General features: G+C 55.7%; 1 protein-coding gene across 1 annotated transcript; it reads right to left on the bottom strand.

Moving 5' to 3' along the window:
- Window positions 1-969: 969 nt before the first annotated feature.
- On the bottom strand, window positions 970-26,028 carry BACE1 (beta-secretase 1). The gene is made up of 9 exons (XM_032796075.2): window positions 25,321-26,028; window positions 13,364-13,452; window positions 10,683-10,899; window positions 9,695-9,832; window positions 9,365-9,499; window positions 8,434-8,535; window positions 7,787-7,936; window positions 7,157-7,328; window positions 970-6,559 (listed from the first exon to the last, which is right to left on the bottom strand). The coding sequence occupies exons 1-9, from the start codon at window positions 25,687-25,689 to the stop codon at window positions 6,318-6,320; spliced, it is 1,614 nt and encodes a 537-aa protein (XP_032651966.1). The 5' UTR covers window positions 25,690-26,028; the 3' UTR covers window positions 970-6,317.
- Between the last annotated feature and the right edge of the window lie 297 nt (window positions 26,029-26,325).

Genomic DNA, 26,325 nt, shown 5'->3' on the forward strand with positions numbered 1-26,325 from the left:
AAGACCTCAACTTGCCCCCCTGAAGCTCTTCACCTAAACACAGGCTGAGTAACCAGTGATCCTGCTGCATTTCATGGATTAAATGCGGGCCTCCCAGCATCTACTCAAAGATCGCCCCTACTTGTAATTCTGCATAGCTTGGACAATGTTCCAGCATTTAAGCAGATGCAACTCCATCGAAGTGCGATGGAGGTCATTGCATCAAGCATGGCTGGTGTTGGCCCTGGTGATTCATCAACACACAGCGATTTTGAAGGCAAGTGGTTCCCAAATGATGGGGATCCTTGGAGTGTTCGGGCACGGCACTGGAGTGGAGGTTGCAGTTGCATAACTTCCCCCTTGGTTGGAGTAGGCATGCTGCTGAGTGCAGGACCAGAGCAAGTTAGGGAACCAGATGGTGCTGGCAAAAAGCAAAGCGCTGTCTCATAGTGAAGTAGGGAGACCCAGGCTGCGGTGGACCCCACAGTGACTTTTATCCAGCCAGTAAAACAGAAGGTTTATTGGACAACAGGAACACAGGTTACAGCAGAGCTTGCAGGCACAGTCAGGACCCCTCCACTGAGTCCTTCTGGGGGTTCAGGGTGCTTGGATCCCAGCTAGGATCCCCTGAATTCCTCCCCACAGCCCAAACCCAAACTGTCCTGCCTTTCCTCCTCCGGCCGAAACCTTTGTTCCCTCCTCCTCCGCCCAGGTGCCCCCCCTCCCCCCTGCCGGGTCGGGTTACACCCTGACTACCTGTCCGCACCTACAGACATCCCCTGCTTTCCCGTTCCCCACACACCTGACAGTCCCTACTCCTTCCCGTTCCCCACACACACAGCCCCTACTCCATCACAAGTCAGGCACTTCTCATAGCTGCCCTAAACATAAAGAGTCCTCAGCAGCTCAAAGCCCTCCCCAGCCCTCCCCCCATCCTTCCTTGCACTCTGAGTTGCCCCCCAGACAATGAGCAGGGGCTGAACACAAGACTTTTCTGTTTAATGTAATAATTTACTGTGTAACATTCATTGTTCTTACATCAACATTAGGGTTACAGAGTATGGGCATCTATAGTAGCTGCTAAGAGTAACTGTCCCCAGTCTTCGTCCTGCTCCCCAACTCGTCGGACAGAGAGCTGGACGCGCTGTGTGGTCCTCAGTCTCCTGTTACTCTAACCTAGGGCCCATGAGAAGGGAGTTCTTCAGGAGATAAAGCTGGCTGCGCTGCAGCTCAGAATAACAAAGCTTTCAAGACCCAACTTGCCCCCCTGAGCTCTTCATCCTACATCAGGCTGAGGTAACCAGTGATCTCTGCTGATTTCAATGGGAGTTAATGGTGCCCAGCATCTCTCAAGATCTGGCCCCTACTTTGTAGATTCTGCATAGTCCTTGGGACAAATTCAGCACTGTTGTAAGCAGCTGCAACTCCATCGAAGTCGATGGAGGGTCATTTGCATGCAGCATGGCTGGGTTTGGCCCCGTCGGTGATTTTCTGCACACACATGGATGTTTGAAGGCAGTGGTCCAAACTGAGTGGGGTCCTGGAGGTGTTCTGGGCAGGCACTGGAGTGTGGAGGTTGCAGTTGCATAACTTCCCCCTTGGTTGGAGTCAGGCTGCTGCTTGAGTGCAGGACCAGAGCAAGTTATGGGAACCAGATGGTGCTGGCAAAAGCAAAGCCTCTGTCTCTAGTGAAGTAGGGAGACCCAGGGCTGGGGGAGTATCTGGTACTGGACCAACTTCTGCTGATGAGAGGACATGCTTTGAAGCCACACAGAGCTCTTCTGCAGGGCTGACCTGTCTGTAAGCTCAAAAGTGTGTCTCACCAACAGATGTTGGTGCAATGAAAGACCTGACCTCACCCCCCTTGTGTCTCTAATAGCCTGGGAACAACACTGCAAATATCAGCGCAGTAGGTTCACAGAGTGGGTGGGGGTGGGGTGCCGCAGCTGTACCTACAGCCAGAGTTCACTTGGCCTGGCCACTTTATAAGGTTTCTGGCTACGCAGTGCTGGCTTCTTAACTAGTGACTCACTCCAGGGACTTATTGCTGCTTTCTCTATGGGATATTCAAATAGCAGGGCCACCGGACCATCCCTGCCCTTTACTTGTCACTCTTTATGTTGTGAGGCTGTGCTGCTGGGGAAGGTTACCATTTTTCAACAAGGATGAGTCTCATCAACATGTAAAGCAAATTCCTGAAAACACTTCCTGGCAGAGTCCATCTTGTACCTGCCTGTGTTTTCTTTTCTCCTCCAGCAAGGCTCAAATTTGGGCCTAAACTCCTCGCTGCTGCCCCCTGAAATTCTCCAGAGCCCTGTTTAGCTCTCCCTCAGGGGTCATGGCAGTAGCTCCTCTCCAATCAGCCCAGGAAAATTAAAGTAGGGTAGGGAGATTTGCTGTTGTCTGAGCCACTGAGCTTGGGTCACATATTGGAATCAGCTGGGGCTAGTGTTCAGGGTCAGTTATTTGTCTTCAGGGGAGAGGAGAGCCCTGCAGTCTGCCCTCCATCTTGTGCTGTCTTGCTGCCCTTGAAACTGTGCTTGCGTGATGCATGGGAAGTTTCCATTAATGCTGCTCGCACCAGCACAGCCTCTCTGGATCCTAGCTAGCAGGTGAGACATCTCCACTGAAGAGAGGTTTTTCTCTACCCTCTTTAGGAGTCAAATGGTTCCTTCGCAGCTGCCCCTGCACTTCCCTCTGACAGGATGGGGTGCTACTATGTATTTCTGAGGTACACCTGGGATCTGAATCCCCATCTCCCAAGTCCTCTGCAAAGTGAAACTGTTCTGCATTCCTCACAAATGGCCCAGCTTTATCTTGCGGGCCATTTAGGGGCAAGTTAAACCCCAAGTCTCCTGTAGGAGCTGCATTAGCAAAGCTCTGTAACAAGCAGGTCCAGGCTGGGCAAATGTTCCTACAAACAGCTAGTTTCCTTGGTTGTCTCATTCACTGAGCTAAAAGCTCAGGTGTTTGTGGTTGGCTGAGTGCCTTCCCCTGCCCAGGCTGCTCAAGTACTTTTGAATCTTGCTTTGATGACCTACCCATCACCTGCTGCGGCTAGGACAGCAGTGTTACCAATCCCCCAGGAGGAGTCACCTGCAGGATTAAGTAGGAAGAGAACGCACATTGAGAAGGAACAAAGTTGCTTTTTAAAGCAACAGTTAGTACCAGAACTGAAGCACAATGTGCAGGCCTTGGTCACTGGAATTCAGGAGGATGGGGCGTTCTTATGTAGTAGGGAAAATCTCCTTGAACAGAAATGGGACAGAAGCAAAAACAGCCTTGGGTGATATTTTTTTGGCTTGAGACCCACTGCTGAGTCCGTGATCTAATTTCACCCCCCACAACCCAGTGCCCCCGTCACCTTCACCAGATATATTACAAGAGATACATCCAACACAACAAATGCCAGATCACCAATGATCCATAAAGTGCTTCCATCAGATCAACCACTGCTAAGCACCCCTGACTTGCAGCCTGGCTCCTTCACCCACAGCCAAAGCAGGGGGCTTAAAAACCCACAAACCCCCTCAGGTTGGATTGCAATGACCCAGGGGCTTTCAGCACTAGCATTAAAAATATGTATATATTGTACAGGCAAGAAGCATTCAGTACTGGTACACTCACATACAGCACCGCCTGCTACGTACACACGCTGCCCTCTGCTCGAGCACAACATCCCTGGCCCTTTGCCTTTATACACACAGCCATGTGTTTCAAACACACTAATGATGCTGATGGTGAGGCTGCTGCTGACCCCTGAAATAACAAGCTATTTCATGTGGTGGGCTGGGGCACTGCCTTCCCCCACTGCAGACAGAGGCAGATATTCCAGGAGGAGCTAATCGCCAGCATGAGGAAGGGGTTTTTCCCCTCCTGACCAAGTGCAGTGTGAGGCGATCCTGCCTTGTGCAGCACACCTTCCGTGTATGGGCTCCTGCGGAGGCAGCTCTAGCTTGCTTGGGGCTTTCCCAAGCAGCCTGGGTAGCGGTCTGGTTTCGTGGCTTACACACCTTCCTCGGCTGCTGGTCCTGTCCCGGGGCGGGGTGCCCCCCTGCCGCAGCAGAGGTTGCTGGTTCTCCCCTGGTGCTGCAGAGCGAGGCCCGTTGAAAGCGGCTATGTGCAGTGCTTGGCAGGAGAATTGGGAGCCAGAGCGGATTAGGCCCTTCCCATGATTTGCAGCCCAGGCAGAGATGAGAGGAATGGATGGCTTACCCTGCTCCCACCTTTCTCTACAGTCTTTACACAGGAGGGCAGAGGGCTCTGCCCCAATCCACTTCCCAGGGCCAAAGAGATTGAAAAGTGCAGGAACAGTGTAGCCCTCCCCCATTCCTTCCCTGACCTCAGCATGGGCTGCCAGAGCTGCCCCCTTAGCAACACTTCTCCTGGGGAGTGCGGAAGCAGCCATTCCCTAGGAGGTGCAGGATGGGGTGGACACTTATCCCTATGTGGACTGATCTAAGCTGCAAGCCCTGGAGCAGAGCCCCCCTTGCAGCCTGAGGTGCCCAGCCATCACACCCAGCTTGCAGCAAGCGATGTGTCTCCAGCTCAGGCATGGACAGCTGGCCTGCAGAGAATACTCCTTGGCCCACCTAGGCAGACCCCGGCACAGGGAGTGTCCTGCTTCCTGTACGACAGCATGGGATTGTGGTGGCTGCACACAGTGCTTAATTTGTGCCGGGACTTGCCGGGGGCTCGGCTGTTCAGAGCCCTGGTACCTCTGGGTTTGTCATGTCAGTTCTGAAAGTTAAAAAATTGCTTGAGCCTTGGCACCTCTTTCATTGCCAATTAAGCACTGGCTGCACACCACAGCCTTCAACCCCCCTCTGGGGAGGGGGCTGGCCCAAGTGGGGCCCCCAAAGCCGGGTCAGTGAGGAGCAGAAGAGATGCAGGAGCCAGTTGGGGGAAGATCTGTTCTCTCTGCTCCCGCTTCACCACGGCCAAGGGCCCTTGAGATGCATGTAGGCATCCTGCGGTGATGAGATGAGGATGGGTGGGGTGGGGAGAAGGGGGCTGCAGCAGACAGGACAGCGACATGTGCACACACTGCACTGGACGGCATGGACCCTCCTGAATGCCATTGTATGTCTGTCACAGCAATGCCTGGTGGGGGAAAGGGGAGCTGGGGTGTTAGGCTGACTCGCTGCTTGAGGCCAGGCTCACTGCAGCTCCTGGGCTCTAGCTGAGAGGTCTAGTCCCACCTGACATGGGAGCGAAGGTGCTATTGGTACGACTTTCCAGTTTGGAGATCAGAAAGGGGCACCTCCCAGGAGAGGAGGGCCAAAGCACGACTCGCCGGCGTCATAAATTAGTGGCTGCCTGGGGAGGAATATCCCCTGGATTTTAACTGGCTATTTAAGAATCTACCGCTGTTCACAATGTTTGAAAACCCAAACTATTGAGATGTAATGACCATGGTTTATGTAGGCCCTACACAAAACAATGGTTTGGGCTCCCTCTGCTGGCTTTGCAGCAGCAGCGGCTAACAAGCAATGCTCAGACCTGGGCTGATTCCTCCACAGACTCCAAGGGCGTGTCTACGCTCCGTTGTAAACTTGGGTCTGGGGGGCCTGGGCTGTGCACTTGGGGTTTCCACGCTGTGCTGTAAACCCAGGCTGACAGCTGCTGCACCCAGCTCTCCCAGCCGTGCTCCCAGGTCCATGCTGCACGACACAGACTGTCTGAGTTGGGCCTGAGGCTTTGAGCTGTGTCCACACGGCAACATGACAGGGCTTGGACCCGAGCCTCCGTAGGGTTCACACTCACCCCCAGCGGGGTCCTGAGTGCTTGCTGACCCGAGTCAGACGGGTTTGTGTCTGGAGGAAGTGGGGCTTGGGCTCAAACCTGAGTCAGAGCCTGGGCTTAGAGAGTGGCATAGGCGTACCCTGGAGCACAAGGGCTGTGGTTTGGCGAGGCCGTATCCCGAACAGGGAGAAGGAGCAAGTCCACACTGGCCAGAGACCAAAGGGGTTTGATTCCCAGGCTATCCGGGGCTGCTGCACGCAGAGGGGAGTTAAACAGCGAGCAACCGTCAATGTACCCCATGGTGACCTTATAAACCTGCTGACAGGCCCAGCGTCCTGGCCTGCTGCTGAGTCTCACCCATTGCTCCAGCGCCCGCTCCCAGGGCAGAGCCAACGGCTCCAAGCAGTGTTGGCTGAGCCACTGGAGGGGGCAGGGGAAGAACAGACCCAGCTCTGGCCTGGGGCAATGGCTGGTGCTGTTTCCAGCCGCAGCCAAACTCTGTGGGCAGAGGAGCCTGTGCCGATGAGCTCAGCTCACGCTCTCCCTCCCAGCCTCCCCCTGCCGGCTGCTCCCTCGCGCCAGCAGAGTGGGTGTCACTTGAGCAAGGATATGTCGTCGGCGAAGTCGTCGTGGTCCCGCCGCAAGCAGCGGAAGCAGCGCCACTGGAAGACCATGAGGCACAGCGGCAGCATGAAGAGGGCGCAGATGGCCGCCATGATGTAGGCGATGGTCATCAGGGTGGACTCATCCGTCTGCGGGATGTTGTAGCCGCAGTCCTCCATGTTGGGGTGCAGGTAGGGCCCCTCCACCGCCGCCGTCCGGAACTCGTCGTGCACTGCGGACGGGACCCCCAGCTCAGTGCACCAGCGATGGGTGGCTGGTGTGGGGGCCATGGGTACACTGCTCAGCCGAGGGCAGCGCTGGCCCTTTCAGCTGCCCTGGTTGCCAGGAGGCAGACCAGGGCTACCCTGTATGCACAGGCTTGACTGTTCAGAGACAGTGTCGGAGTGGCATGACTGGGCCCCGCCATCCCCCCAGCTTGGCCCTGGCCTGGTGGGGCCCGGATCTGCCGTATGAAGGATGAGGGCAGCTGTGGGCCAGGCTGCAGAGCTCCATGGGCTGCACCAACTGTGAGCAACTATCATTCTTGTCCCCTGCCCCCTCTAACCACATGGACCCACTGCTCAGCTGGGCTGATGCGTCTGTCCCACTGGGACCAGCATCGCCCCCTTCCTTCCTGCAACCAGGAAAGGGGAAGCTGGGTGACTCGAGGGGGGGGGGGGCTGCCGTCTCCCCCTCTCCTGCAGCCATCCCGGTGCTTGCTGAACACTAGAATGAGCCAGGACCTCGGCCCTGTGGAGACTCTACCACCTGCCCCAAATGCTGTGCCAGCCCCTGGCTCTGCCCCTGCGCCGCGTGCCCCTCCCCTCACCGTGGCAGGTGCTGACGGCAAAGCCGATCCGCTTGCGGGCACGGTCGAAGACCACGTAGAAGCCTTCCATGATGACGGCACCCATGACGGTGCCTGTGGAGGACTGGGAGATAGCGAACTTGTAGCAGTCATCCTGGGACGTGGCCACGTCCTCAACGGGGCGCAGATATTGCTGGAAGTAGACCAGGGGATGGGGGTTATCGGAGCCCCCAGGGGCAGGGAGCAGAGAGCTCCAGCCTACAGCTGCGTTCTGAGGAGCAGCCATTTCCCTGTAGCCCCAGCTCACTGGCCTGGGACTCGTTCCTGGGCCTGGGGCTTTACCACTCTGAGTCCAGGGCAGCCCCCTTCACTCGACAGGAAGGGGCGGGAGAAGTGCGCACATGCAGGGCTGGTGTTGGAGAGGGGCCCACCTGAGCTGGATTTCAAACTGCCCCCCAAAATGTTTGGGGTGCTGGGCTCCCAAGTTCTGGCTCAGCCCGTTACGGAGAGAGGGGCCAGCTCTGAGTTGGTAGCCCCCCGCCTCCCAAATAAAATCCATGGCGTTTGATGCTGGCCTGTGTCCAAGGGCTGCTGGTCCTGTGAGCACCCACCCCTGGTCTCGCTCACCCGCCTGCCCCGCTGGGGACCCACCTGGGGTAAGATGGTGATCCGGAAGGACTGGTTCGTCGCCTCGCCCATCAGGTAGAGTGATATGACTGGGAAGATGTGCCAGGGGGTGGTTCCGACTTGCCAGCAAACCAGCTGCTCCCCGAGCCAGAAGCCATCCGGGAACTTCTCCGTCTGCCCCAGGGGGAAGGAGAGAGACCGTGAGACTGTGTCGGTGCTGGGTGTCAGTGGGGGGACCCTTCCCTCCAGGGCGGAGCTGATGATGGGTGTGAGGTGTTGTCATGCTAGAGACTCTTTTAGCTGAGACACGAAGGGAAGGCCCTGCCAGTCTGTGCTCTGTGCAGGTGTCATGGTGCTCTCCCCAAGGGCAGGGCTGCGTGCCCACAGCCTCCAAGCCGTGGGTCAGCTCACATTGTAAGCGTCCCACCTCCCGAAGTTTCCTTGCAGTTTCAAACAGAAACAGCATTCTTCACTTCCTGTCCTAGCCAGCAGCCACCTTTTATCCCAGAGGGGGCTGCCTTTCAGTGGTGGGTGAAGTGGCTCCTGAATACAGCCTGCTAAGCACTCTGTTAGAGCTGGGTCACAGTGGCTTGGTCTCTGGGGCCCTCAGCATTCACCAGGGACCCGGCTGGGGACAGGAGGGGCTGGGTTTGTTAGAGAGCGATACTGACCGAAGACACCATTTTGATGGATTTCACTGCAGCCTCAAACACCTTCTTTGGCAGCCGGAGGTTGGTGGTCCCACTGTCCACAATGCTCTTGTCGTAATTATACTGTGGGGGCGACATGGCGAATGAGGCACCAGCCCCTGCTCCTCTCCTTCTCTGTGGGCCCCCCGAGGGAGCACCCATCTTGCTCCCCACTTAGCTGTGCCAGACAGGAGGCTGCCAACAGACTTAAACAACTGTCCCTGAGGGAGGCTGGGACAAAGCCCCGGGCTTGGGCTGATTCCAGCTGAGTAGGGCGCCTCCCGCTGCCAAGCCGCCTGCTCTTTCCCAGCACCACTGACAGTCCCAGCAGAACTTCGCTGGCTATGTGGAGCCAGCCAAAGGCTGCTGGGGAGGCCAATTACGGCGCATCTGGCTGCAGAGCTCAGCAGGCAGCTCCCCGCCAGTCCCTGGGCACAGGAATTTGTCACACGTGCTAATCCAGGGCCAGGCGTGTGTGCTGGCTGTGGGACTGGCGCATGCACCTGGAGAAGCATTTATCTCTGTGCTCCGGACGAGGAACGGGCCTGCACACAACCAACTCGCCATTCACTGTCCGCGTCACGCTGCTCTGAGTGAGGGGCCCCTGCGCCACCTGCAACCTTCCCTCCTCTCCTGGGCACAACGACCTCAGTGTGTAGGGCCAAGGGGTGCCCCCATGCGCCCCACAGGTCTGCAGGGAGCCAGATCCATGTGGTGTGTGAGCTCTAAGCCCAGCCTCTCTGGCCTCCATTCCTGCTGTGCTGATACATTGGTCTTGTCAGTGCCATGGAAGGGCTGAGAGTCGGGGTGTGTCGGGGCTGGGGGAACAGTCCCCGCTATTTCTCTGCGCCTCCCACAGGCGTGTGGCCCTCGCTCGTTCAGCCACAGATGCGTGGCCTCCCATCCCCGTCACCTCCTTGCAGTCCATCTTCAGGTCCTGCCCATTGATCTCCATCTTGACGATGATGACCTCGTAGTACCACTCCTTGCGGATGGGCGTGTACCAGATGCTGCCAACGTGGAGGGAGTGGTCCACGCCCCCGATGATCTGCAGCAGGGAGAGAGGGGTGAGCCGCCGTCAGCCCCAGGAGCCGGGCACAACCACAGGGGCTTGTGGAAACGGAAATGGGGAACCAGCGAGAACGCTGACTCTCTGCCTTGCGACCCCCTGGCATTGCTGTGGCCGGCACTTGGCACCCCCCGAGCCCAGGGTCCCAGCGCCATGCTGATCCTGTGCACTCACCATGCTGCCCCCGACTGACGCCAGGGCCTCGGACTCGTTGGGAGAGAAGCCGGCCCCGCAGAGCTGCAGGGAGAAGATGTTGGGCACCCTGGTCTGCTTCACCAGCGAGTTGAAGAAGGGCTCCAGGGTGTCATCAGGCTGATGGGGGAGACAGAACCGCAGAGCTGTGAGCAGCCATGAGAGACGGGGCGGCCAGGGAGTGCTCCTCAGGGACTCCGCAGAGGCCTGGCTCCATTCCCCTGCACTTGCTACAGAGAGACCTGGTGTTGGGCTCCAGGTGGCTGACACATTTCTGAAAGCCAGAGCCAGCTCCCCCAGGAACTGTGTGGGGGTGACAGCATAGCTAAGAGGAGAGAGGATTTGTCCACTCCAGCAAGGCTTGCCACAGGCAGGGCACGCAGCAGCTGAGAATTTAGGTCTGGCTGATGGCAGCCTGGAAATATCAATGGGCTGGTATAGCCTCCTCCCCTGTCTCTAGATCAGCGAGTCCTGGGTCAATGATACAGCCAGGTCTAGGGAGCAGGACACAGGGTTCTGGTCCCAGTGCTGCTACAGCCTCGGAGAAAACTTCTGTCTCGCTCTGTGCCTCAGTTTCCCCTTATATAAGATGGGGGCAGCACTATGTGGCTGCCTTGTGGGAGAGCTGGAGAAAGGCGGGGTGTTGTTGCTCTCCTCTTTGAAGGGCTGGTTTTGGAGTGCATTGATAAAGCCAGTAGCTGAGTGACATGGGGTTGGGTATGGAGAGCAATGATAGAGCCAGTGGCCGAGGGGCCAGGTTTGGGGGACAGTGACGGAGCCGGTGGCCGAGGGGCTGCGTATGGGTTTGTGGTGCAGTGACGGAGCTGGTGGCCGAGGGGCCAGGTTTGGGGGGCAGTGACGGAGCTGGTGGCTGTGGGGCAGAGTTTGAGGTGCTGGATGTGCACCCGTACACAGCAGCTGCCTGGCCCCTCTTAGACCTTGTGGTCCAGGTCGGCGGTGCTGCGCTCACCCGGGCGATTTCGGCATAGGCCAGCCCCAGAATCCCTTCCCAGTTTGAACCGTTGATGAAGAATTTGTCGGACTCTGTGATGGCAGCGATGTTGGCGCGGACGGTGACGTTCGGGCCATGGGGGATGGTGACCAGGTCCGTCCCCAGTTCCCCTTCCCATTTGCCCTGGGTGTATGGCACGTAGACCCCTTTCCGCAAGTCCCGGTAGGTGCTGGACCTGCAACGAACGCCAAAGACAGGAGCAAACCATCAGGCTAGCTCTACCAGAGCACGGGAGGAGCTGGGGAAAGGCTGGGAGTGCGGGGGGTGGGCAGGTGCCTGGGGGAGGGATGGTCAGTGAACCCCTGGGATTGTGGAGCTGAGAATCGGTGATGGTGCAAATCTCCACGTGTGTCTGTGAGTGAAGGGATTGTGAACTCACATGAATGAATGTGTGTGCAAGCAGACATACATATGGGCTACATGGGCCTGCATGTTGGTGTGTTTGTGAATCTGCATCCCTCAGGGTGTGTGGAGGTGTGTGTACGGGCAGGTATCAGGACACCCCTCCCCCCCCCACACACACAGGGCCCCAGCCCACCTGCATCTCCACAGTTGACCTATGACCCCCTCTCTCCCTCCCCGGGACTCCAGAGGTGCCCAGGCTAGATTGAACTGCAGCATCCCCATAGGGCCCCTCTGCTGCTGGCCCCGCCCTGAAGGGAGCCCCCCAGGAGCTCCAAATGGTCCTTCGTGTGGACCCTGGACAGGTACCGGATTGCAGTTGTTAGTGTGCACAGGGCACTCTGAGCCGTGGGGCTGATTCTAGGGCATGCGGGGAGGCCCCCAGATACTTGGGCCAGGGCCATGGGAGAACAATGGGCCCAGCCAAGGGGAGGGCAATGAACAAGCCCAGACATTGTGCCCAGTGGCCGGGCAGTGTTGTAATGTACCAGGGCAGTGGGGGGGCTCCTCTGCCCCTCTCAGCACAGAAAAGGGCCATTGAGTCCCACCCCAGCGCAGACACTGCCATCACGGAGGCCGACCAGCACCTGGCCATGTCGGCCCTGAGCCTAGGCCAGTGCCGTATCTGGCACCGCCAGCCTTGGGATTCGAGGCCAGAGCAGGGCCCCCAGCACATACAGTATGCAGGAGGGGGCCACTCTGGGCCCAGCTGCCAGGGAGAGGCCTGCACAGGCCCCCTCCGGTTCTCCACCAGGCCGGCAGCTGCCTGGGGCATCCCAGCAATGGAGCACGCAGGAGCCAGCCATGCGGCTCGCCTGGGGAGCAATTCCTGGGCCTGGCAGAGGCCCCCAGATGCTCTCCCAGAGGCAGTCTCAAGGATGGAACCCTACCTCCAGGGCATCTGTGTCGCTTCAGACTGCGGTGCATCTGGGGCGAGAGGGGCACTGAGCGACACGGCTGTATGCGCTCAGAGCCAGCTCTAGGAAGGCTGGTGGCCAACCCACTTTGCACCCACCCCCTGGGCTCTGCTTCCCCTCTGCAAAGTGAGGACAGACACGTCCCTTGGGCTGCCCTCTGCCTGGTCTAGTTAGAGCGCTGGCTGGCTGAGCTGGGACGCTCTCACGAGGAGCCTGTGCAGTGCCCAGTGCTGGGGTCCTGCTGCCAGCTGGGAGAAGGAGAAGACTGTCTGACCACAGAGAACAGCAATGAACACAGTGCTCCAGGCAGGAGGCCAGACTCCTGTCAGTCATCTGGCTGTAAATCTGGAGTGGCTCTGCTGCAAGTGGATGGCCTTACTTCTCGTTTACATGGCATCCCTGGGTATTGGTGCCTGGTGTATGCAGGCCAGTGACCCCTCAGGTTGGCCTCGGAGCTGGAGCTCGCTCTGTCCATGCTGTGTGGAGTGATGGTTCATCTCATTGCTCCATGGGAGCACGCTGGGAGCCCGAGAGCGGGCCCAGGGACTAAATCTGGCCATTGCTGCCAGCACCTGCCCCAGCCTCATGTGCTGGCTCCTTTCCTGCCCATAATTCCTCTCCTTGGAGGGGAACCGCCAGGGCTCTGCGAGTGCTAGTGGGGGGCCATGGGGCAGCCTCTCCTCATGCAGCTCCTGGGCCTGAGCACAGAACCTCCTCCCTGCCCCTGTGGGATCCATGCCAGAGTGAGCCGGCCCCTCAGGAGGCCCCTGGGCCCCAGGCTGTGAAAGGTGGCCTCTCCAAAGTGGGATAACCAGCCGACCTGAGCAGTGGGTGCAGGGAGGGAGCGTTCCTGGGGGCTGTGGTCTGAGGGCGATGGCTGCTGTCAGCTTAGGGCATAATTCTGTGGGAAGTGGCTTCCACAGGCTGCCAGGCCAGAAGCCTGGAGTGGCAGATGGGGGTGGGGGGGGCACAGGTTGGGGACGGAGAGGGGTACCGCACTCTCTGCTTGGGCTGCTGTGGCTATGACCTCCCTTCACAGCAGCATTGGTCAGGGAACGCAGCCCCCTCAGCATCTAGCTACATCCAGGGCTTGGGTCCCAGCAGGGAGCCCCCCAGCACTGCCACAGCTGGGGATGCTGGCTCAGAGCAGGGCCCCCTCCCCAAGAGGGGAAAGAGCAAAGTGGGAGTCCCATAGGAGTGGCTTTCTGGGACCAGAGCGGTGGGTGCCCCATGGCTGAGCCACCAGGCGGGGTGACTGGGCTTCTTCAGTGCAGCACTGCGCTCTGCCTCGCCCGCCCCTAGCACCCCGGCCATACTCACAGCTGTCGCTGGTAGTACCTCCGCAGGAAGGCGTGCGGCGCTGCCCCCACGGCAAAGTTACTGCTCCCCGTGTCCACCAGAATGTTCAGCTGCGGAAGGAGAGGGGGAGCCACGTTACTTAGGAGCAGGAGATGTCAATGCTAGCACCACCCCGCCACAGCCTGGCACCCAGCCCCTGCCATGGCCTAGCCTCTGGTGCGCTCTGGGCTGTTAATGCCTTAGCTTTTAATGTTTGCATTTATTCACAGGGCTGGGAGAGCGGCAGTGCCCAGATTTCCTCTCCCCACACCATGTGCCCCAGAGGCCTCCCCGGTGCCCAGTCCTGAGTCCCCCAGCTCTAAAGCCAGCAGGGAACGGCCCTTGCTGTCATTATTCCCAGGGAAGCCTCAGACTTCAGCTCTCCAGCCCCACTCGCTCCGCCCGCGACTGCCTGCGATCAGCCTCTGCAAGCGGAGGGGGGGCTCTGTGGTTGCTGCAGCAGGACACCCGACTCCCGCCACCTGGCAGGAACCAGCCCACTCAGCAGCATGGCTGGGCACTGCGGAGGTATCCGCTTCCCTGCGGGAAAGGGTGGAAGAGCCAGGGCTGCACCAAGGGCTCCGCATTACTCTGGCAGGACACCCTGGTGCAGCCAAGCTCCAGGGGTTTAAACCAGAGCCCAGGGACTGGCTGACTGGATCAGACCAGGGGTCATCCAGCTCAGGGCTTCTCTGCTGGTGGCCAGCCCTGGCAGCTGCACAGGGAATTCCCCCTTGAGGACAGTTGTGGGAATCCAGGCCCCCCGGGCAGGGTCCCTCTCTGGGAATTGCCCCCAGCCAGCCCCACCCTGTAACTCCTGCCCAGGCCCCCTTCGGGGCATTGAGTCCAGTGCTGATGTGGAAGGAAGAGTCCAGCCCAGTGAACCAGTGTCCCTATGCCCGGCAGCGCCAAGTATTGGCTCAGCTTGACCCCAAGGTACCAGGCAGGGGGGCAGATAGGCATTCAGAGGCCAAGCAAACCCCTTCAGTCACCCAAATGAGGAGGGTTTTCCCTGAACTCTCCCAAGTTCCACACTCCCAGGTGAGCAACAGCAGAACAGAGGGAAGGAGCCCAGCTCCAGGCCCTGGTACCAGGTGTGACATATCCTGCTCAGACTCCTCCCATCAATTCGCACAAAGGGATCTGGCTGCTGCCTCTAAACTCCAGGCAGACCCTGGCCCCTTTGCAGGCTCAGCCCGTGCAATGGAGCAGGGGCAGATGCTCTGTTCCACTGGGTATTGTTCTACTCCAGAGCCTCTGATAGGCTGATCTGCCAAGACTGCCTTGTCTCACAGCCCCCAGAGGGGCTTGTGCTCTTAATCTGCAGAGCCAGAGGGCTAATGCGCTTGTGCTAGTCAGAAATTCACTCCAGCTGCAGAGGGGAGAGTTGTCCCAATGAAGCTCTGACACCAGTGTCTATGCACTGCACCTCTCCCGAGCAGGCTTTTCCTATTGTACCACTGCCTCAGTGCGCTGCTAGCTCAATGCCGTGCGAGGCGCCACTGCCTCAGCATGGTGCTAACTCAATGCCATGTGATGCACCACTGCCTCAGTCTGCTGCTAGCTCAATGCTGTGCAAGGCGCCACTGCCTCAACATGCTGCTAACTCAATGCTGTGCGAGGCGCCACTGCCTCAGCATGCTGCTAATTCAATGCCGTGCGACGCACCACTGCCTCAGCGTGCTGCTAGCTATATATCATGCGACGCACCACTGCCTCAGTGCACTGCTAGCTCAATGCGGTGCGAGGCGCCACTGCCTCAGCATGCTGCTAACTCAATGCCATACGACGAATCACTGCCTTAGCGTGCTGCTAGCTCAATACCATGTGATGCACCACTGCCTCAGTGCGCTGCTAGCTCAATGCCGTGCGATGCACCACTGCCTCAGCATGGTGCTAGCTCAATACCATGTGATGCACCACTGCCTTAGTGCGCTGCTAGCTCAATGCCGTGCGACGCACCACTGCCTCAGTGCGCTGCTAGCTCAATGCCGTGCGACGCACCACTGCCTCAGTGCGCTGCTAGCTCAATGCCATGCGACGCACCACTGCCTCAGTGCGCTGCTAGCTCAATGCCATGCGACGCATCACTGCCTCAGCATGGTGCTAGCTCAATACCATGTGATGCACCACTGCCTTAGTGCGCTGCTAGCTCAATGCCGTGCGACGCACCACTGCCTCAGTGCGCTGCTAGCTCAATGCCGTGCGACGCACCACTGCCTCAGTGCGCTGCTAGCTCAATGCCATGCGACGCACCACTGCCTCAGTGCGCTGCTAGCTCAATGCCATGCGACGCATCACTGCCTCAGCATGGTGCTAGTTCAATACCATGTGATGCACCACTGCCTTAGTGCGCTGCTAGCTCAATGCCGTGCGACGCACCACTGCCTCAGTGCGCTGCTAGCTCAATGCCGTGCGACGCACCACTGCCTCAGTGCGCTGCTAGCTCAATGCCATGCGACGCACCACTGCCTCAGTGCGCTGCTAGCTCAATGCCATGCGACGCATCACTGCCTCAGCATGGTGCTAGTTCAATACCATGTGATGCACCACTGCCTTAGTGCGCTGCTAGCTCAATGCCGTGCGACGCACCACTGCCTTAGTGCGCTGCTAGCTCAATGCCGTGCGACGCACCACTGCCTCAGTGCGCTGCTACCTCAATGCCGTGTGACAAACCACTGCCTCAGCGCGCTGCTAGCTCAATGCCATGTGACAAACCACTGCCTCAGCGGCTGCTAGCTCTAGGCCGTGCGACGCGCCACTGCCTCAGCGCAGCACCGTGTACTGCTACTGCAGTGTCAGGCTGTCTCAGTGCAGTGTTGTTTCATGGTTAGGTTAATTGCTTGCTTGGCTCATTGATGAATTCTTTGTGAGCTATTGTTTGGGTGAGGAAGGGCCTCTGCTTGGAATCGTCACAGAGCAGCGAGATGTTTCTCCTTTGCCTGATGTTCCTGCATCGACCCCTCCTCCTTGCAGAAATAAATCCATTCCATGTCAGTGACCTCTCATACAAGCCTGTGCTCTGCTCCCTGAGGGGTCCCTGTTAACATGCTCTGTGATACCATGACAGCAGCCCTGCCGCAACGTCCTCATAGCTCCCAAAATATGTCCTCAGCCTAACCTGGGCAAACACACCTGGCTCCAGCATCAGCTTTCCCCAGGCATCTGAGGCATGAAAGAACCTCCCCTCCCCGACCCGCTTTCTGCCCCTGAAATCCGGCGGGGCGGGGGCAGAGAGCAGCCCCCTCTGCTCAGGTGGGACCCACGGCAAGTGCCAGCAACCTGCCGGGTCTGCTTGTGAGCAGCGAGACCCACCCAGAGAGAGTTAACGCCTCACTCATTTTCACTCCCTGCAAAGTACTGGGGCTTTAACATGTCATTAGTGAATGGGAGTGGGAGGGGGCATCGCATGGCCATCCCCTACACCAGGTCTCCTCTGCCCCTCCGTCTGGCCCTGTAGGCCCCTGCTAGCCAGGCCGTAGGCCTCACACAGCTCTGCCAATGTCCTGCAATCCTGCTCCGCAGCCCCACCCGCCCATTATCTCCTTTAGAAACTGCCCATTGTGCCACAACTGCATCCTAGGTGGGTGTTGCTCAGCGGGTGGCTAAAAGCAGGGAGGGGGGCACTGCTGACACCACCCAGCGACGTGTTTCACAGGGTGGAGCTGTACAGCAGCCGAACGCACCCTCCAGACGAGTCTCCCTCGGGTGTGCGTAAGTGAAAGGTTTAAGAGCACCCAGAGATACCATCAGCAGCTGGATCGTAACTGATATAGCAACACCTGTGCTAAGGAACCCCATCTTCACTAGGCAACCCGGCGTCTGCAGCCACCGCCTCTAAGCCCCTCTGCATGGCTTCCAGTGCCTTTCCGTTTGATCGTTAATTAAAGGCCATCTGTGTTAGGCAACTGATTTTTGCTGGTCCCTTGGGTGGTCACTTAAGAGAGATTTCATTGGACCAATACCCCGCTAAACAGGCAACATACAGCAGCAGGGAGAGAGGATCGGCCAAGCAAGGCAAATGGTTCACATCCTAAGACCTTACCCCATCCGCACAAGAGCAGTGACTGAGGCAGGGCCCCGGGGAGCAAACGGGTAAAATCTGCAGAATAGCTGGCACCTGTGTCCTGGTAACAGGGTATTGCCTCTGGACAGCCCAGGCACTGTCAGACAGGCTGGGACCAGGCTTACACAGTCATTCACATCTGGGCCAAGTGTGCATGAAATGGTACCCAACCTGCATGGCAGCATTTCATGTGGCATAAACGAAAGCACGAGGTGCAGGGCAGGAGGATCAGGCCTCTGCTAACTTGAGTTTTGGGGTTTAATGGGGATGGCACCACTCTCCGAGATTCCACCCAGGCATTGCTCTGGTCTGGGACGTGGGAGCCAGCAGTGCCTAGCCAGGTGTGTCGGGGAGGCCCCTCCACTCCGGAATTCACCCCCAGTGCCCTTGGTCCAACGGAGCCCTTGTTTATGGAACTCCCCGGTTCCCTGCAGACGCATCTCTGCTCCTGAGGGCGAGAGGTTGGGGAGGGGTCTACGGGTGGCTGGGAGTGTTCACGTGCCGATATTGCCACAATATGCAATGGGCTCTAAAGTCTGACTTGTTGCTGAGCCTAGAGCTGGGCGAGTCCGAATGGCGGGAACGGAGAATACTAGTGGAATTAAATACATTATTGATAGTGACTCCCTGGGGAGGTGCTGCTCAGACCCATAATTACAGCACAATTGACATGGCATAAAAATCTAGTGTCCAGAGACATGGAACCTAACTATGGAGACAGGGCCAACCAGGAAGGGATGGGGGTGGGCGGGAGGTGATGGGAAGGCAGCGAGACTTGGACAAGAAACAGCCTTCCCAATGGAAATGGCTGCAGGCTCATTCTTGGGGAGCAAGTTCCACCCCCTGGGGGCTGCCAGGGACTCCATCAAGGCACGTGATGCCAAAGCACAATCACGTGCCAGGCTGTGCTCTAGGCAGCATTCTAAATGCAGCCAGGGCCTGAGGACAAGGCTCACCACAGGCAGCATTAGTGACTTACATCAGTGCTTAATGGCTCTGAAAAAGCAGGGGGTCTATCATAATCTGGGAGCAGCAGCTTTGGTAAGAAAGTGCTTAGAGTGCACCCATCGGTAACCTGGCTTGCTTATAAAATATATTGTGGTAGTCTGCAGCCCCTGGCAACCCTGCAGCACTGCTCGACAGGCTCAGCCAGTGAGTGTGTCCTGCACTCTTTGAGGCTGAGACACATGCTGACATGTCCCATGATGTAAGCGGGCCAAGGGGCTTGAGGCTAGCAGCTGGCCAGCCCCTGTTTGGAGCTGCAGCCCCTTTAAGAACAGGAGTTGGGCCTGAGAGGGGATGATCAGACCCAGCTGGGAAGAGGGACAGGTGATCTCTATAGAGGCTGAAAGAGCCCAGCTCAGGGGAGGGTTACAGGAAGTGGGGCGGTGGCTGAGAAAGTGTATGTTGAATGGATTGAGTGTGTTTGAAGAAGACACTGGGTCTAAAGGAAGGGCTTGAGCAGACCTGGGGCTGGTTCTTATCCTTCTTGGGCTGGGGAAAGCCTCTAGCAGTCCTACACAGAGGAGTGTGTATTCATGTGCCAATTGGGGGCAGCCCTAGGCTGCTGGTGAGTAGCCAGTGGGACCCCTAGGGTGGGTGAAGGTCAGGACTCCAGGCTTTGCTGACTCTGGCTGTGCTGGAGCACTGTGCTTTGCAGGCCTTTCCCATGGCCTGGCAGAAGGAGCCCCACCTACACTGGCCAGGAAGAGAGGGGCAGCAGGGAGCTGAGGAGCCTGTCTACCTGGATAGGGCTGAGCACACAAACTGGGCTGGCTGCTGAGTGAAGGTGAGTTACAGATTGGTGCGGGACACAGTCCTTGTGTCCCATGCCTGGAGCTGTGGTACAGGGAGCCCTAGGTGGCTGGGCCTGTTAACAGGCAGATTCTTAGTGGGGGTTGTACTTGGCAGTACTGTCTGGGCTTCTGAAATTAACCAGGGCAGAAGCTGATTTGACCCTGATCCTGTGTGGGGCTTAGCTCCCACTGTGGTTGCTGAGTGCTTTGAGTCTGCAGGATGGGGCCCTTCCTCTTTTTAAACAGGGATTTTCCTTTTTTGTTTTTTAATTTGACTTAAGTTGTGCTGCTGATGCAGCTTGGTATGTGGTTGCTGCCCTTCACAGCTTCATTCTCCACTCACATCTGAGTGAGCATGACCCAGTACCACCCTTAGACTAAGCAGCCCATAAGCTATTGGTTCTCCACTAGGGGCTCACTGAGGACTTCTGGGGGCACATCAAGATATTTGTCTAGTTTTATGACAGGACAAATTAACAAGCACTAGTGGAGTCCGTACAAACTAAGATGTCATACTATGACTTGTTTACACTGCTCTATAGGCCAGATCAGTGATTCTCAAATTTCTGTACTGGTGACTCCTTTCACACAGCAAGTTTCTGAGTGTGACCCCCCCCCCTTAAAAATTAAAAACACGTTTAGATATTTAACACCATTATAAATGCTGTCAGCAAAGCAGGGCTTGGGGTGGAGGCTGACAGCTTGTGGCCTGCCCCACATGTAATAACCTCATGACCCCCTGAGGGGTCTTGACCCCCAGTTTGAGAACCCCTGTACTAAACACTGACATGTAAGTGCAATGTTTATATTCCAGTTGATTGTTTTTTTCATAATTCTATGGTAAAATGAGTCTGCCATTGTTCAGTACTAGTGTGGCTGTGACACTTGTATTTCTATGTCTGATTTTGTAAGTTTTTAAGGGAGGTGAAACTTGAGGGTACACAAGACAAATCAGACTCTGGAAAGGGATACCGTAGCCTGGAAAGGTTGAGAGCCCGTGCCCTAGGGGTCTTAACTGCAAAAGAAACAAGTGTATTTTACAAGCTGAGGCTGTGCAGTGCTGGGGGAAAGGAGCTTGCCGTGGTGCAGTGATCCATGCCAGGCTCTGCCCTGCGGGCCCCTTGGAAGGTGAAAATCATGAGACTGGGGTCAGGGGATGTGCTGTGGGATCTGGAAAGCCTAGAAAAGGCATGTAAAGGATCCAGAGCACAGTGGCTTTGCTAGTGGTAGGGAGGCAGTGCTGGGTGTGCAGAGTTCCCCTTGGGGAGCAGCAAGAGAGGGTAGGGGCTGGAGAAGAATTCCGAAGCTGTCTGGAGGGACAGAGTGGTGGGGGATGGGACACATGGAGGAGGGTATGAAATTTGGTAACCCTGGATTTGTGATAAATATCATTGCTGCCCTGCACCCTTGACACTCCCTTCATGTGTAGTTCTGGAAGCACTTTGCACACACTAATGCACAGCCTTACTCTCCCTGTGGGAGGCAGGGCAGTGTCATTACCCCCCAGTTCATAGGTAGGGGAGCAGAGAGTGAGGGGGATGTTTTCCAAGGGCAGTGAGTTGCTTAACTCCTGCTGAGTCACTGGGAACCGGGTGCTTGACTGCCTTGGAAAAGCAGCCTGTGAGGAACTGACTGAGGTCTCTGTCAGTCAGCGGTGGAGCCAGGAGTAGAAGCCAGATCATGTGGAGACGTGTGTTGTGTGGACACACACACTTCATATAGGCTTTACACCCACTAAAAATGCCTGCTGAAGGGATTTTGCTTAAACTTTAAAAAACAAAAACAAAAAAAAAAAACAACCCTAATATGGACAGGGGCCAAACATGAAAGGCGCTGCCCAAAGAGTGAATATTTCAGAAATGTGTGTGTGGAAAGGAGAGGTTCTCACTGAACAGGTCTGGCAGTCAGGATATGTGGCAGGTTTCAGGCAATTGCTCCAATCAGATCTGGACAATGAAATCGTTTTTAAAACTAGATTTTTAGAAACAATTTTTTCTCTCCTTCTTCCACTGTAGGAAGTACAGTAGTTTCCTCGTTTTCCCCCACACTCTAGGAAAGACTTCATTTCTTGTATTACTTTGTGTTTCTCCTCTAACTCTTCCCCCCCCCCCATCACTCCTTCCATTTTCTCCCCTGGATATTCCCCTCCTTGCACCCATCCTTCCTGCCCAGAAACAGGAAGGTTTGGCAGAGCTGAGTCTGTGTGCCCCCTGGTCAGAGTGTGAGACAGGCTGGAACAGCTTGAATCCTGGGTGGATCAGCATGCGGGAAGCAGTGACATGCCCTTCCCCGTGGGTTACGTTTGCTTTCTGCATATGCCTGTGTGAGGCACCCAGGTAAGTGGCCAGATTTTGTGCTGGTTGGGTGCTGAGCATTTCTACTGTCTGGCCCTTCTGGTGCTTAAATGACTGCTGAGCGCTTTGGTGAATCTGCTTCATGTTTGGGGGGAGTGCTGCGGCAGCTGGCCCTGAGCTCTTCTGACAGTGTAACCTTGTGCACCCAGGGCTGGCCAGGCTGAGGAGTCATCCAGGGAGAAGGCTATTGATATCAGAGCATGAGGGCCTCAGCCATTACAAGAGATGTCCGTTCAGAACATGGCCTGGGCCAGCCGGTACCTATTACAAGGGCTGATCCTGCATTGTGCCATGTGGCTGCAAGGTGGCGTGCACAAGGCTTACTGTGTTTCCAGAGGCCTCCTAGGCACTACAGGAATGCAAATAATACACTGCTACCTTGCTATAACACCACTTGATCTAACACGGATTTGGATATAACACAGTAAAGCAGTGCGTGGGGGGCGCAAGGGCTGTGCCCTGAAGTGGATCAAAGCAAGTTTGATATAACACAGTTTCACCTGTAACAGGTAAGATTTTTTTGGCTCCCAAGGACAGCATTATATCGAGGTAGGGGTGTATTACAGAGGTAGGAAAGGCATGCCAGATGCAGGGGTGTGGCATGTGTTTGGAGGGTGTCACAGGGAGGGGAGCTCTTTAGTTATCACTGGCTCCCATTAGCCACTCTAAATAGCTGCTCCCTGCTCTGTGTGGGGTGGTGGGAGCCTGCACACTGAGGCCACCAGCAGGGAGTTGGACGGGTGGCTTGGGGAAACTTTCACTTCCCACATGTGCATCCCTCCCAGGCCCAGCTCTGCCCAGTACCGATCTGCTCTACAGTATTGCTGGAGCAGCCCCCTCCATTGTTTGTACCCACAATGCATGTAGGTGCACTGTGACATGCTACATGGGCTACTGGTTTGCAGTTCTGTGGACAAATGACCATATCTTGTAACTGGCACTCATGGGCTGCCTTTCCAGTAGGCCAAGGGCTGAATGACTGCAGTAGTAGGAGCACTGCCAGCAGATCAAGGGATGTGATCGTTCCCCTCTATTGGGCACTGGTGAGGCCACACCTGAAGGATTGCATCCAGTTTTGGTCTCCCCACTACAAAAGGGATATGGACAAACTGGAGAGAGTCCAGCGGAGGGCAACAAAAATGATTAGGGGTCTGGTGCACATGACTTATGAGGAAAGGCTGAGGGAACTGGGATTGTTTAGTCCGCAGAAGAGAAGCGGGAGCGGGTATTTGATGGCAGCCTTCAACTACCTGAAGGGAGATTCCAAAGAGGATGGAGCTCGGCTGTTCTCAGCGGTACCAGATGACAGAACAAGGAGCAATGGTCTGAAGTTGCAGTGGGGGAGGTTTAGGTTGGATATTAGGAAACACTATTTCACTAGGAGGGTGGTGAAGCACTGGAATGGGTTACCTAGGGAGGTGGTGGAATCTCCATCCTTAGAGGTTTTTAAGGTCAGGCTTGACAAAGCCCTGGCTGGGATGATTTAACTGGGGTAGGTCCTGCTTTGAGCAGGGCGTGGGACTAGATGATCTCCTGAGGTCTCTTCCAACCCTGATATTCTATGACTGCAGGGACTGGACCACGCTCCTATCCCTGAGGCAGCCTCTCTGGCCCATAACTGGAGCAAGCTAGTGGAGGCAACTTGCCTTGCAGCTACCCACATGCTTTCTGGAGTCAGCCAGAGGACTCCAGTCCTCAGGACTTCCTTTGTGGCATCTCCCACCAGGCCCTTGGATGTGGACCATGTTGGAAGGGACTGTGCTGAGCTCCTCATCTAATGCACACCTAACTTGCTGAGAAGTCAGCAGGAAACCAGCACCCAGTGAGAGGCAAGCACTGGACCTAAAGAACAATCCATGTGCCTTGGGACACCCCCATGAGCATCCCCAGGTTCCCCCTGTGTTTGCCAGCCACCTGGATGCTGATAGCTGTGAGCATCACTGCCCTGAGGAGGGTGTGGAGCTACACAAGGCCATGCAGGGCCAAGGAAACCCTGGTTCTTACTAGATCATTTAATCAGAGAGGGGCTGGCTTGTTGCAAACTCCAGCTCTTTTAGTTAGCTAATATGCTCAAAGCACAGCAAGTGCAGGTCACTGGCTCAAGTCTCATGCTACATATGAGTGTGAGCTACTCAGGAGCTCAAACCAAAGCACACCCTGGAAGGTTTGCACCAGTCAGGAACTGCATCCCCAATCTAAGCAGATAATAAACATGCTTGATGTGCTGTCATGCACACACTGCTTGCAGTGTGCTTCCTTGAGATATCCTCTGAAAACTGACTCCCCACACCCCATCACATGTCTGTAAATATACATGCTATGCATATGTGTACATACTACACTCACATACACACAGATTACATTCACCTCCTCCCCATGCACTCCATTAGCATCTGACTCTGCATGACTATGGTCAATAGGGGCTTTACTGTTCATTTCAGCAGGTGCAGAAGCAGGCTCGGATTATGTGTACAAACACACGCACACTACAATCCCACACATCTACATGTGCGCACACCTATCTACACCCCCCCACCTCCCTCTGGTTTTTAATCATCTCATGGGGTGAAGCTCAAGTTCCATGAACTGCACCCCACTTTCATTTTTAAATGGCTGAAAACAATGAAGAAAAAGCTGGCCAAGAGCCAGGCTGGTCACTCGCCCAAGGCTCTGTGTTTTCAGTAGAGGAATGCTGCCATTTCTGAATCTTCCTGCTGATGGGTGCACAACTGTGGTGACATTCTCAAAATAAATACTTGTCATTTTAAAATAGATCTGTATTTGTCCACGGGAGATTGTATCCCCATGCCCTTTCCTACCCCCTTCCTTCTCATGCATGTCTGCATCCCATAGGAATCCAAGATGAAGTTGCTAAGGCATCAGAAAACAATTGTAACCCCTGAAGATTGCTGCTGTTCACAAGTAATGCAAGTTCCTTACTTGCGGGCTGGGTCAACCTAAGCACAATGGTGTCGTCTAAGGACAGAGGTTGGCTCAGAGCTTTGCATTTCAGCGCTGTAGGGTTGAAAAGGATCCATTTGGGGCCAAGTCTTGCAGCCCTGGACTCTGACATCCTGGGAGTCTGCCCTAAAGAGAGGTTGAATTCACCTCTTTGTGCTGGACTTCCTTTGATGATTTGAATGTTAGTAAAACGCATTCAACAACCATCATCCAGATGCCCAAAATAGCCCCCCTTGAAACACAGGAATCAACAGAACTGAAGGCCTGTTCTGTGACTACAGAGAGAGAGTATTTATCGGAAGAGATCTCATTTGTACATCAGTCCTACAGCCTGGAGTGTTCTGTTTGCAGACACCTATGGAGAGCTGTTTATAAAATGCTATTTCTACAGCAGGCCCTTGCCTCTTGTGTCTGAAATGGTTATTGGTAATGCTTCCTGCAGGCACACAGATAATGGCTCTGTACTCTGGCCACAAAATTCCCTTGAGTGAAGTTGTATTTCTCACACTCTAGCAGTCAGAGTTGTTGCTTTCTAAAATTGCTATTTTTCCTGCTCTCGGACAGTTTACATTCTCTCTTGACCAGTGTGTGGTCTCTCTGGAGCACAGTCTCTCGGTACCTGGATATATGAGAGACAGAGAGACCGATACACACACATACCAAACCACACATGCCTCCACTTCTGTGAAGTCAGGGCTTGGTCTCAGTTTTGCAAACCTGCCCAATAACCCACAGCCAGGGAATGTGGATCGCACACCTTACCTTTTGTGGGGGGCTGCCTAGAGTCATCTCCACATAGTAACCCTGTCCAGATTTCCCCCTCAAGTTATCTATCATGTTCATGAAACTGCTTCTTTGTCTGGAATCCTTCCGCTCCTCCTCAGCTGAGCGCTGCATCCTGTGGGCCTGTTGCAAGGTCCCCATCCCATTCCTCAGAGGCACTCGGATCCCCAGATGTGGCTGGCTGGCTTGCACCATGCCAGACCCCAGCCACAGCAGCAACCAGGGCAACACATGAGCCATTTTGGTGAAAGCCTTGCCCAGCTCTTCCCCTAAACTTGTTGTTCCTGAGGTGATGGTGCTGTTGCTGTCGTTGTCTTCAAGGAAATCCGTCCCTTTGCACAGGCACATGCATAAGGACCAGGTAAAAGTTTTACTCAGATAAACAAATGTTCCTTCCTAGTAAGCCAGCAGTCACCAGTAGCATCTTTGGGGCAGAGAGAATTCCAGCCTGAAAATCTATCTAGATCGGTAAGTCTATAGTAATAACTATCAAGCGTCTAGGAAAGGAGTCGGTGAGAGGCAATTCAGTGCAAACAAGAACCTGCAAGCAGCAGTCATGCTGGGATGATTTTTTTCCCTTCTTTGGTTAGCTGAAGCATGGGAAAATCAGGCAATCTGGTCAGTTTCCAGGCTCCAGAGACAGCATTTTTCAATCCACCATAATCTCTTCCCTCTGCAATCAAGGTTTGGAGGCGGAAAGACTTGTGGCTGCTGCTGTCAAAGCCAAAGGTTTTTTTCCCACCCGAAGGTCTCTGGGAAGTGTAGTTTTCCACTTTTGCTTCCCGTTCAGATAAACCACTAAGGCTGGTTTTGATGCCCTTTGGCGAAAAGAAAAGTCTCTGCTATCTGGACCGAGTGGTCTCAATTCTGGCTTTGTAGTCTATGAATTCCAAGAGAGAGGAAGGGCGGGGGAAAAAAACTTCAAGAACTCTCCTATGTAAGCGTCACTTAACAGGGGAAGCTGAAGAAAGCTGCATAAGAAAA

The sequence above is a fragment of the Chelonoidis abingdonii genome, chromosome 18, assembly GCF_003597395.2.
Source record: "Chelonoidis abingdonii isolate Lonesome George chromosome 18, CheloAbing_2.0, whole genome shotgun sequence".
Classification (NCBI taxonomy): domain Eukaryota; kingdom Metazoa; phylum Chordata; order Testudines; family Testudinidae; genus Chelonoidis; species Chelonoidis abingdonii.

What these genes read in the sequence shown, in the direction of transcription:
- BACE1 (XM_032796075.2), bottom strand. Translation starts at nt 25,689, where the DNA reads ATGTGCCTGTGCAAAGGGACGGATTTCCTTGAAGACAACGACAGCAAC. An exon ending in CCTATGCCGAAATCGCCCGG is followed by an intron (nt 9,833 to 10,682) that starts GTGAGCGCAGCA and finishes CTCCCCCATCAG; the next exon opens with CCTGATGACACCCTGGAGCC. An exon ending in CCATCAAAATGGTGTCTTCG is followed by an intron (nt 7,937 to 8,433) that starts GTCAGTATCGCT and finishes CCCCTGGGGCAG; the next exon opens with ACGGAGAAGTTCCCGGATGG.